The sequence below is a fragment of the Tympanuchus pallidicinctus genome, unplaced genomic scaffold (assembly GCF_026119805.1).
Source record: "Tympanuchus pallidicinctus isolate F22 unplaced genomic scaffold, pur_lepc_1.0 scaffold2, whole genome shotgun sequence".
Lineage (NCBI taxonomy): Eukaryota > Metazoa > Chordata > Aves > Galliformes > Phasianidae > Tympanuchus > Tympanuchus pallidicinctus.
The window spans coordinates 40,286,181-40,298,924 of record NW_026294721.1 but is presented as its reverse complement, the minus strand read 5'-3'; the positions used below and the strand labels follow the sequence as shown (position 1 = coordinate 40,298,924).

Here is a 12,744-nt window from a genome sequence, read left to right as displayed (position 1 = left end):
AATGCAGCAAGTCTTGAATTCAACTCTCACCCCCATTTCCTACCTTATTCTCAGGTAGCAAAGGTCTCTTGAGGAAGGAAAGCAAACTTCCTCGCCTGAATCTTCAGGTTGTTCAAGACAACCAGCAAGCAAAGATAATGTTGTTATCTGAAGTAACTAACTTGCAGAACAAGTTGCTCTCATATATATATATATATATATATGACCATTGGGAGGGGCTTGGTTTACCTGAGAACACAAACTAGCTCAGAAACAGTCTAGTTCATCTACTCAGACTGCTCCACCATGTAACACAGGAAAACATAAGCAGAGACAAGAGCTTTGCAATGGGTTTTTAAAGTGTATGTTCCAAACCTCCAATGAAACTATGCTCTCCAGAGCAGGTTTGTTGTAGTGAAGGGATATTTGCAAACTAGGTTCCTCGTTTTTTGGGAAGAGCTTGCTGCAAGAAGCATCGTATTTGGAACTAACAATATGAGAAGCAGCCAGTGGGGCAGATCTCTTATTTTTACAAAACAGAAGCAACAAGTTGATGCTGGAAGTGTTCTGCGTGCTCTGGCTTACTTAGAAGGCTACTTAAGCTTTCACACAGTAAAGACTAGTCTTGAAACAAGCATTCCAAGTATTTGTTAGCCACAGTTTAATGTTTTCACAAGCAACATATGCCCTGGAAGCATATGCTATTTCAGGAAAAATCCTATCCCCTGATTATTACAACAGCTTTAGTTCTGTTTGTTTTTTTAAAGCCTGTTCCCACTCTGACAAAGTAATTTATTAAGCCCAGACAGTTGTTTCTGACCTTCACTCTCTATCTCACTGTGATGATACAAGTGAAAATAAATAAATGCATCTGCCAAGCCTTCATTTGAGCTGGGGTGCTTCCTAGAGAGCAGGGAGTAAGAAACAAAGTACTTAAACCATTGTCACTCTAAAGAGTGCCTGCTACTTTTCAGGAGTCATTTAGCACTAATATTTCCAGTCAAGGAACCCAACTCTATTCTATACAATTTATAGACAGTCAGTTCACAGGTTGTGTTATAAAGGACCATCAGTCTGAAAGTGTTTATTGCTTACTTGATACATTACATAAGTTAAAACATATAAGTTCATCTTACAGTGTAGGTAACCATGCTTCTTAGTATGCTTTTGTAGCCCTAAGCCATCAGCACAAAGATGCATCCCACAGCCCCACTCAAAGCAGCACAAACTGTCAAAGGTCAACTCAAGTCCAGGGTCCAGAGTTAGAGACAGGCAGCAGCTCAGAATGCTGCTCATGCCTTCATATCCTACTTGGCACATCTTCAGAAGATGGCCAACATTGTTTTTTCAGGTTGCCAAGTGACTTCCAAATCGAGGGGGGGTGGGGGGGGAGGAAAGGGGAGCAACCAAGATCTACTGCTCACACAGTTTAATCAGATTTGATATGGGACTTACGGAGCGGCGCAGTCACAAAGGTATCCTACTGAAGAGGGGAGAAAGTTTAGGGGCTCTGTGATTAATCTAAGCAGGTTTAGATAAGCAGTGTCCAAAATCCAGTCAGTGGTATCCCCACCACTGATGAGCGATTTGATCTTCATGTTCGGTCACTAGGGTCCTATTACTGCATTCCTCCCATCGTGTGACCTTCCCGTTCTCCACCAAGATAAATTTCCACTCTACTTTGGTGTCCACCGGCAAGGTGACAGACTCAGACCAGAAGCCATCCTTGTCAGACTTGAGGGGAACATAACTGTGCCACTGCCCGAGACACTCATGGTCACCGGTAACACCAATCAGCTGAGCAGCAGAGTGTGTGATGTAGTGCACACGGAAAGTCACGTGGATGTTTTGAAACATTGGGGGCACCGCTGCAACTCTCTTTGCTTTCAAGTCCCCATCAGAGCAGTCTCCTTGTTCCCATTCTTTGCTGTCTGAGTCTTCCATGCTGCCATTCTGACCAGCCTCCCCCCAGTCCAGGTGCTCAGAAACAACTTCCCAATCTTCATGGTCCAAGTCACGGCTCTCGGCTGGCTGGCACAGCTTCTCTTCACTTCTGTCCTTACAAACCTCACCAGAGGCTCCTGCCAAGTTCATCACGCACCATCCCTCACCCGCCTGCCCCACCTGTGGTCTCGATTCTCCCTGGCCATCACGTTCATCAGCCAGACGCTGCCCAGCGTCAGTCTCCGAGGAGGTGACACACTGCTTTGGCAGCAGTTGCTCGGTCTCTGGAGATTTAGAGGAAGCTGTACCGCTCGGGGTATGGTTGAGTTCACTCCCTGGTGCCGCCGTCAAATCCTCTCCTGGTTTCTGAAGGCTGGACAGAGCAGCAGCCTTTGCCTGCCGCAGCACTTCCTCACTGCTCACCAGAAGGTCCTCTAAGAACAGAATTAAAACAGGCACAGTTTAAGCAAGACATTTAGCTCAAGCCCCCGCGGGTGGGCACGAGCAGCCCGCAGTCCCCAGCCCGCTACCTGCAGCCTCCGCCTCTCCCCTCGCCTGCTGGACCGCCGGGGCCGCCTCGCCGCTCTCCTCTCCCCGTCCGTCGTTGCCGCCGTACCAGAACCAGGCGACCAGGGCGGCCAGGAGCCCCACCACCAGCGCCGGCCACAGCCCCGCTCCCAGCCAGCCCCAGCCGCGGGCCTCGGCCGGCAGAGCGGCTGCGGGCAGGCGCGGGGAAGCCGGGGACTGCCACAGCACGGGCGGGCCGCGGTCGCGGGCCATGGCCGGACGCTAGCAGTGGGGCTTCTTCCTTCCCTGTCCCGATCGCGGCTTTAAGGCGAGCTACGGGCCCGGGAGGAGCCGCCCCTGGGGCGGGCCGCGGCTTCCCACAGCACCATTGGGCCGCCCCTGGAGCGGGCGGCTGCGAGAGAGGTAGTGAGCTAAGGAACAGCTGAAAGGTTTACGTTGATGGGCAGAATGCGTGATGATCTTTGTTTTTGAAAGAAAGCGTTCGCGACTGGTGAACCTTGAGCTGTAATAACCGCAGAAGTTTGTGCAGTTGAATGGTGCTGGTGGTGGAAAGCCAGACTTCCTCCGGTGTCCCTGAAGAACTCAGTTAAACTCGCTGCTAATTTTGTAACCTGTAGTTGTGCTCTAATGCCTACAATTGGATTTTGCGGCATTGTCCTGCTCTTCCATCATCCTCGTTACTAAGCTTAGGAAGCTTTTTTGGACTACCAGGGCTTCAAATTCTATTAGTACAGAAAATAATTGACAATTATTTAACTTCATATTCCTACCCAGTTCTGTTCCTCTTAGAGTAATGATGTCAAATCTTAATTCAAAGTGAAACGGTTACACAAGCAAATCTAACATTAGCTAATCATAAAGTCTAGTAGATGCAGTTTCTGATTTTGTAGTTCAGATTAATAATCCCAGAGTGACAAAAGTGTAAAAAAGTTTATCAGTCCAGCAGGGGCTGGGCTATTAGCACCAACGATTTAACGCTAGAGAAGGAGTTACAGAGGCAGTTCCAGACAGTTTTACCACTGTTTGTTTGTTTGTTTAATATCCTTTCTTTTTATGTGAACAGAGCTGTTGATTTCTAAAGGCCACTGATGAGATTTGATCATCAGAAAAGAAAACAGCAAACCTCTGAATAACTCTATTTGCGGTGTGTAAACTTCTTAATCTTCCTGTGTCGTTAAGAGCAGTGCTACCTCAGCTTAACAGGACAGTAAATGTCACTCAGATTTATAGAAGCACAGGTGTGCAGTCTTCACAGTTAAGTTTCCTGGCTTATGTGCTATATGGGGGCCTGTGTGAATATGCAGAATTCATTGTCTTTTCTTTTCTTTTCTTTTCTTTTCTTTTCTTTTCTTTTCTTTTCTTTTCTTTTCTTTTCTTTTCTTTTCTTTTCTTTTCTTTTCTTTTCTTTTCTTTTCTTTTCTTTTCTTTTCTTTTCTTTTCCTCCCCTCCCCTTCTCTCCCCTCCCCACCCCTCCCCTCTCCTCTCCTATGTACTTCACTTGTTAAACACAGTAAGCCTTCCCTAAAGCCCTGCTCTAAAAAGGGCTGAGCTTGTGCTTAAGTATAGACATCTACTTTGTTGTGTGAGATGTGTTCAAACATGTTGAACATGTACTGCTCAGATCTTCTGACCAACAATACAGGGAAAGGGAAGAGCTAAGAAGCTGGGACCTGCCTGGGCACTTCCTCGGTGAATCTGGTTCTGGGTGCAGTCTCCTTTACAACTGTTGATGTTTCAAGGGTCTGTTTACCTTCAGTTTAGCCTTGGTACTTAAAATAGGCACAGTAGATTTTATTTTCATAGTTTACTTACATATTCCTTTTTTCAGCCTTCATAGCAGAGGCAGTTCCAGATCTGTATTTATACACCACCTAGCACAGCTGAGATCCTCAGTTAGGGCACCTGGGTACTGCTGTTTGTTAGACACTAAGTGTGCACTGCAGTTTAAAATTCCTGAGCATCTCACTGAAACAGAACAGACTGAAATCCCTATTCTGTCATTTCAATAGAACAGCATCCTTATGCCAACCACCAGCACAGAAGTAGTATTTGGAGCTGCTAATCTCAGCATTTCTTAAATTAGCTGGTAAAGTGGCTTTGAAAGGAAGACATCAAAGTAATGCAGCTTACAAGTGGCTATTACAGAAATCCTTAAGGAACAGTTAATTTTGAAGGCACAGAAATGCAAGTGATGAAAAGCAGTGACAAAGTAAAAGCAGGTTGCTTCTTAATAAGCAAGAGAAGGGCAAAATTATCCTCCAATACTAAACATTGTATAAACATGTTTATACAAGTCTCCTCTGCTTCTCAGTCTCCTTTTCACCCAGTATCTGCAGAAGAAACTAAACCAGGGAGCTCCCAAGGAATAATTGTTTAATGTCATGCATTTGGATGACTATAAAAAGAGTCACAAAGAACCAAAGGGCAAACAGAGACAAACTTCCTCTTCTCCCACGTGGGGAAGGACAATTCTGAAACCCATATTCCTGGGGAAGACCCTAGAAGGCATCTGCTATTTTCCCCATTTGCTCCCAGGTGTCATCAGCATCAGCTGTTGCAAATGCACTTTGAGTGCTGTTGTCTCCTAGTCCTTGGCCTTTCTATAATCCATTGTGAAATGGCCACTTCTAATGAACTGGCCACATTTTAGATGTGAGGAATGTTTTGTTGAGCAAGAGGTTCAGTGGAAAGACAATTTTATCAATGATTACATGCTTGTGATGGCTGCAGCGTGTAGCATAACTTCATAGTTTGGAAAATGCCCAGTAGAATTATACTTCAGCGTAATCAAACACTGTTGCAGAAAATGATTATCTGACCCTTTGGTTCCCCTCAACCAAAGTCCTTACTGTTTTGTGCAGTCTCTGCTTTCATGTAGCCACCGAAATAGGTCAGATGAGCTAACTGATACTAAGTTAAAAATTAGTATTAAAAAAAAAAAAATAAATAAAAATCCCAAAGTCCTTTTCATCTGCACAAAGACAGAGGGGAGAAAACAAGAATGAGTGGCTAAAGGAAAGGCAGATTTTTCTTCAGACGCTGTGTGGATTTATGTTGGATACAAGTAGTCTTAGGCAGCTCAGTCATGATTGTAACAATAGTACCCTGTGCAGGTAACAGAATTTGTGCTTTGGAACTCCTTTTTAGCTGTCTATTTATTTTGTATGTCTTCATAAAAACAAGGCTCTTGGCAAATGCTAAGGCTGAAATTCCTGAATCACTGAGCATTTAACAAGAGTTAAAAGAAGAAATGTTCAACAGAAGTGAGAAGAGTCATGGCCTAAGAGCTCCCCAGATGCTAAAGAAGAAGATTCCTGCTCTGAAACAAACATGGATCATCACCGTCAGTAACTTGCCCTGGGTTTTGTTATGTTGTCTCTCTCAGAATTTCTGAAATGCTTGCATCCTGTAGAATCTGGGGACATCTGCCTCCTAGGAGAATTTTGAAGACAGAATGATGTGCTCCAAAATGCATTTTGTGTTTTTTAAAGCTTGTGCTGGAACCAAACAAAACAGTGCTATAGTGAATGGGCAAGGAGGCAGTTTCTCAGATTCTCAGGGACATAACCGATTCTATTTCTAATTTATGATTTTATTTGGTTCATGAAATCATTTCTGATGTGGCATTAATTTAGAAGCATGTGCTCTGTGAACACTGAGGCTTCATTGCACCTTTCTTTACTCAGTCAGTGCGGTAGCAGTTGCTGAAATATTCTGAAAAGCTGCATGTGACTTTGCAGAATACCAGCCAGCTGAGTGGGATAAGAACAGGAGCCTCAAACTACCCGCCGCTTCATATTGCAGAGCCAGTGCAGTAGGGTGAATACTTATTATTGCAATTCTATAAACAACTGTACAGCCATGCCTGTTGTTAACGAGCCCTAGCCCATATGTGCTTACACAAACGACCTTTCTGAATTTTATATTGTAAGCTGTGCCCTCTAGTGTGGTGACAAGGAATCTCAGCTTTAGCTTCAGAGTGTTTGAGAAAAGCCCTGTTGAAATCAGACCGGTGGCACATCTAGCCCGCTATTCTGGCTCTGACAGGGGCAGTGTGGGATGCTATTTAGGGAGCGCTTATGAGCCTGCCTGTGTTTCACTGTCTGATCTCCTGGTGTACCGTTGCTATTTTAAGGACAGTGGAGAGTACTGGGCTGAGTGGTGGTTCTTCCAGTTTTATAGTAGAACAAAATGGAAAAATGAACAAGAAGAGAAGAAATAAAAATTAAGGAGCCCTGTTACACCCTTTGGCTGTACTACTGGGGCATCTGTTCCATGGACAACTGAAAAATTAAAGATTGACAGGCGAGCTTTCTAGAGCTTTTCAGGGAGCTCTTTCTGACCTTAACAGCAACAAGAGTAAACACTTGTGGTAGTTTCACAAAGCATGTTGAGAGGGAAAAGAAGAACAGGCTATAAGCGAGCTTAGAGACAAGGAGCAGATTTCTGATAACGAATAGGAGTTTTCAGTGTTTCACATTGCTGGGTCTTACACTGCAGCTTCTTAGTGTCACAGAATTAAAAAGCAAACAGTCACTGTCAAGTGAATAGGAAGAGACATGCCTCTTATTATCACTGCACAGGAAAAGGAATAACATTTCTTAAATATCTTAATAAGAGCTCACAAAGCTTAGTGTATTGTATTTTTCAGTAGAAGCCAGATCAAAATCTCAAGTCAAGACTCAAGACACACTGGGAGTTAGCCTTTTTGCTGCCACAGGGGTCTTCTTGACAGTTGTTAAAATCTTTTTGCATTGGGTCCTTACCCAACAAAGCAGAAAAATGAGAAGGTTGAAGCGTAAGTATACTTTAGACATGCATCACGCTCCTGGACGAAACCATAAACCCAACTGTGTTTCTGTCCCGCCTCTTCCTCCTGTCAATTGCGAGTGTCGGCTTTGCACGCTTGACTCTTCTCTGTGCAGCATTTCGCATAGCCAGCAGGTGGCACGGGAGGAGAGAGAGTGTGACGGTGAAAGCTCTCGCCTGCCATACAGAGACCGGTTCTTAGATAGGTATTTTACGGCTTTATGATATTGTACATAGCTTCTGTCCCAAAGACATGTGGGGAGTAAAGTATTTCCAGTTTCCTTGAATCTCCCTTCTTCTTAATTAGAGCTTCTTAATCAAGTCCTCTGTTACTGCTTATCCATATGCATAACTCATTTTGCTCTGTCTTTACATGTTGGTCATAGATGTGTAATTATGCATGTAACTCTTTTTGCTTTCTTAAAGAACAGTGACCAAACTTGGGCAAACCTCCGAGGTCATCTTACCCAGGCTGAGAAGAACAGAGGGTTATCTCATGTTCATCTTTGCTCTCTATAGGATGCTTCCTTTTTTTTTTTTTTTTTTCATGACTGGGTGTTGCAGACATTCACAGTCTTCAAATCCCTGTATTCTCAAGTGAACTTTAGCCTAGCCAGTTGTTCCTTGTTCAGTATTTGCACAGCTGAGAAGTTCTTCTTGGCAGAAGTAATTTAGCCCTTTTTTTTTTTTTTTTGTACTCCTTTTTTTTCCAGGTTTTGTCTGACATGTCAGGATCATTGTAAATCCAGCTGAAGCCCTTCAGAGTCCTTGAGGTGTTTTCTAGTTGGGTGCCACTGCAACTTGTATGGATTCTTTGCAAAAACACCTGTTTTCCATAAATTTGCAAGGAAACAGCTAATGACCGTCTGCTATCATTTTTTCCCATAGTAGAATGCATTTCATCCTCACTTAGCTGACTCAAAGCAATTCACAGATATAATTGCTATGCAACCTATCCCATCCCTGTTGCATCCTGAGACCTTTGTCCTTTCTCACTAGTGTTAATTATCTTAGCTGTCTGACTATGGCTGAGCTTTCCAGTAGCATGAGGCAGAGAAGGTACTGAAGTTTTGACTAATGTTAATTTCTTTCTCCACAGGAAAAAAAAAAATCTCCTGTGATGTTTTGTTCGTCAGAAATGTTAATAAGGAGTGACTCCTTGGTATCTAATATCACTTGCTAGCTGCATCTCACTGTGCCCACTTTCCTTACTTTTCCTGGATATTTGTGCTGCTCTTAATTTCCTTTAGTAGTCTGTCTCAGCATTTCTTCTTGGGTTTGAGGGAGAGCTTAACATTTGTCCAGGTCAGTCTCCTGATTCATTTCCTACGCTTCCTCTAAACGCCTGTGCTGTGCCCGTAATATCAAGGAAGGATAGCTTTCCTGAAATCACTTTTCCATGTAGATTTTTTCCCATGCCAGTTTCCTCAGTTTGTTAGTCACTCACTTTGAAAGTCAGGCTTTCTATTTTGATGTTCTCCATTCTCCTTTTTCCCTGCTAGTACAATAGCATTTCATATGCTATTTCATTTTTGGTTCTTGATGTTTTTTACCTACCTTCTAGAGATTTGAAAGAGGAGGGGGGAGATAAGAGAAACACCAAAACAAAGAAGACAGCACACTGAAGAAGTGTGAAAATCTATTGGAGCCCAATAAGATCAAACTAATCAAAGTTGGGGATCAAAGTTGAAGATTTATAGATTTTGCTCAATTTAGTCTTTCCCTGTACACAGTTTTTTAATCCCTATGCTTGATAGAGACATACTGAGAAATGCCAACAAAATGCCTTTGTTCTTCAGTGGAATTTCTACATGCAGCAGCGTGGCAGGGTCACTATACAGCGCAGCAATAGTTGAAGTATAACAAGACATAATTTTGTTCTGTTGCCTTATTTTGCCAGTGATGAGCCATCCAAGCCCCTAAAGCATAAAATATAGTTGAATGTATTTGGCTGAGTTCTATGAAATGTTAAGCATGTCAAGGACACCCCAACATTCACTGAAGCTGTAGTATTCCGTAGCTCATATAAATTAAATAATAATTGAAATGTTCCAGCAAATTCATGCTCATAGACCTAAGGGTCATCTAATTTCCCATAGACATCATGCTTTGACTTCTGTCTCAACTTTTTACCCTGTCGGGCCTACAGAAAAATGCAACATAAAAGACATCCAAATATTTATTTTCAAACAACTTTTAACAGAAATTTATCAAAGTTCAAAGTCTGAAAGGCACTGAGAAAATAAACACAGGTTTCAGTGATAGAAAAGAATATATGCGTATGTGTTTGTAGGTTGTAATATAATCTTGTATTATTTTTCAGACAGGAAAAGTTGATTCTGAGAATATATCAGAAATGTAGGGTTTTTTTGCTCCTGGAAAAGGGCAGCTCCTGTGAGGAGACTCAACAGGACACTGGTGCAGATTGTGATCTGTGATCATTTTACACTCTCTTACAGCACATGTTGACAAGCATTACAAGCAAACATCATTTTCATCCTAGGTGCATTCTCTTAACCTAGATATGATGTTAATTACTGTGAAATGAAGCTGTGTGTTGTAACTGAAGGATGCTTTACAGCCATGTCACTGCTGTCTTCACCTGGCTCATAAAAATGTGTTCTTTACACCATCTCAGGTATTCCCTTGGATTCTTAAGGTGCCAGGCAAAATTTAATCTGCCTTTCTGAGGAAAGACTTTGTTGAGCTTTGTCTGCAGTTGGTCTTAATGAAGTATCACATGAGCCAAGGACTTGCAGAGGAGAGGAACAGAAACAAGTCATAGGGGTCCTAAGTGGGCTTTCTTTTGACAAGTACTTTTCTCAACTCAGCTTGCCTATCTATTCTTTCACACTTTCTCATACATCACAGAGTGCAAGTGCATTTCATTTGTAGAGGTTAAGATACTCTTAATTTTCAGGAGATGATTTATGCCAAATCTATATATTTCTGACTATGATTGTGCTCCCTTTGAGAAGATAACAATTCCCTGAAAGCTGCAAGCACTTTGATCACATTATAAATCATGCAATTGAATTCTAAATGAAACTCTCAGTTCCCTCACTCTGCCTTTCTTCCTGGGTAGCCTTATCTATCACCTTTTGAGAACCCTTTACAATTCATTTGCAAAAGGATTCTCCTAAATATTCTATAAACTCTGGTGGTAAAGTGCTTGTTTCCTCACCCAAACATGCCATATTACAGATCTGGTACCACACAGTTGCATGGGGTTATCTTTGTTGCTGTTACTTATTTCTCTTACCTGAAATAAGAAACCAGGGATATAAAGAAGGCAGCCATAGGAATCTTTCACATCTTGAAATACTGCTGACATCAAATCTGCATGCCCTAGTCTGAAACTGTTCTTGCAATTTCCTCTTTCTTGAGTGTAACCATTGCAAGAGGATGTCAGTGGTCACTTAGTCATGTGCTGCTTTGGTCTGATGGCAGGAGAAAGCATAGAGTCCTTTCTCACCCAGTTATATTAGAGGAAATTGTGAGATGTGACCAGCAATTGGTGTCTAACATGCCATGCAGTGACTCCATCCTAAGACTCATGTCATGTGGCTAAGGGTGTGATTTTTTCTTTACTGAACTATTCCCTATTTCACCCTTGCTGCAGTGTCAAAGGATACAGCTAACCTATGCAAGGTATTCCTGTCTGCACTAAAGTTCTAGCTTAATGGTTCTCATATTAGTGACCAGCACTGCTTGCAGATGATGTTAAAAGATCAAAGAAGATGTAACAAGATGTTAAATTCTCAAACCTGAGTTTAGCAGGCACAACAGAGTACAACATTGAACTGGGTCCCAGGGGTTGACAGGGAGCTAGATTCTGCAAGATGCACAGGCCTAGGAACAGCGCAAGAGTGCCATGCTGCTTGTGCTGCTTGCCTTCTGAGGAAGGTGAGATGGACAGGTACTGCAGTAGATTCTTAGGCACCATTCTCTTCCCCCCACCCCCAATATTTTTTTTCTGCACCACTTTTGTTTTGAAAAAAAAAAAAAATGCTGCAAATAATTGAACACAGTGTTGCCATGAGCAGCTGTGACCGGCTGTACACACAGAGGCAAGCTGGAGACCTGCCCACCCGAACAGCTGATGAACTTTGTTTATTGCACTATAGTAAAATCCTGCTAAGTGTGTGTGCGCATCCCGCCATGGTGCCAAAGCTTTCAGCAGGACTAAGAGAAGGTGAAGCTGAGCTGCTGAGCTACTCATCTGCAGCCTGTCTGTGTGTCTCTTCTTCTCCAGCACTGTCCACTTAAGACCTCTGTCATCAGGCATGTTTTCAGGGAAGCAAATGTCTTTTGTGCCTTTGGCTCGCGTTGCCCTGCCCAGAGACAGGAGCTGGAGGGCTGTGACACAAACAACCTCATTGTATAAGCTGATAGACACAAACTATTTGTGTCAAGGCTGACATATAAAACATTTGTTTGCTAATGGCTGCCATGGACTAGCTGGGAGTAGGGGTAGGAGCTATGACACATTCTGGCCTGTTTCTGGGCCTGCCAAGTTTGCATTTAGGTGTAGCAGACATTGGGAATTGGGAAGAGACCCCCAGTGAGAGCCACTTTTTGGTCATTTTTTGTCTCTTTCCTCATTTATGGTAATAAGGTCTGCTCACTTAAGGACTGGGACAGCAGAATTTGTACGTGCTAAGACTCCAGAGAGCTCAGCTATACTGCTCTCACTGCTATTGCCTGCTAAAAGATACTTACATTTCAGAATTGTATTAGTCAGATGATTGCCTGAATAAACAGTAATGTAAAACAGGTTTGCAAAATAATCTAACTGCAGCCTTCAGTACCAGTGTGTGTTTTAGAAACAAGAGATCAACTTTTGACATAAGACAGACAGACTCAAAGCAAACATTCATTGAAGGTCTGCAGTTTCACACAAATGCACAGCCATAGCAAACTCCAGTTAGCAGAGACTGTAAAAATCCTTTGCTTGCTATGCAAGACATCTACTTTAGTCAAGAAGATAGTATGTGGAGATAGAATGTATCCAGGTTTTGATGCAGCTGTGTAAATTTTTAGCTGCAGAATTGGTTTGTGAATACTTTTCAAGCCACTAACAACTTGCATGTAGGGCTAATGAAATTAAAGGAAACAGATTCCTAAAGCATTGCAGTGGGATTTTAAGAATCACTGAATCACTTGCTCCCATAGAAATATATAGAAATTTTACCTTTGACTTCAAAAGAAGAATAAGGTGAAACCATAACCATGAATATAGCTACAACTAATTTCAAATCTGCTTCACCAGAGTCTGTCCTATGGTATCCTAGTGTAAGCTTTATAAGGTCAAAGTGGCATTCCTGTGGAACATGACTCACAGGTCAGGAAAACATGTACCACTGGCTTGCTGATTTTAAGTGTGCACTCTGTAGGTTACAGTTCACTCAGAATTGAGTATGGACTACTTGAACTGTACTCAGTCAGATTGAATCCAAAATGAGGCATATACGCATAAGAAGT

At 42.6% G+C, this 12,744-nt stretch overlaps 1 protein-coding gene and 1 long non-coding RNA gene across 2 annotated transcripts in view; one reads left to right on the top strand and one right to left on the bottom strand.

Annotated features, from left to right (window-relative positions):
• LOC128080763 (uncharacterized) overlaps positions 1–12,744 on the top strand; it is a 35,136-nt gene that overhangs the window by 16,684 nt on the left and 5,708 nt on the right. The window lies entirely within an intron of this gene.
• On the bottom strand, positions 1,031–2,742 carry STBD1 (starch binding domain 1). Its single transcript, XM_052683356.1, has 2 exons — positions 2,454–2,742; positions 1,031–2,357 (listed from the first exon to the last, which is right to left on the bottom strand). The coding sequence occupies exons 1-2, from the start codon at positions 2,701–2,703 to the stop codon at positions 1,537–1,539; spliced, it is 1,071 nt and encodes a 356-aa protein (XP_052539316.1). The 5' UTR covers positions 2,704–2,742; the 3' UTR covers positions 1,031–1,536.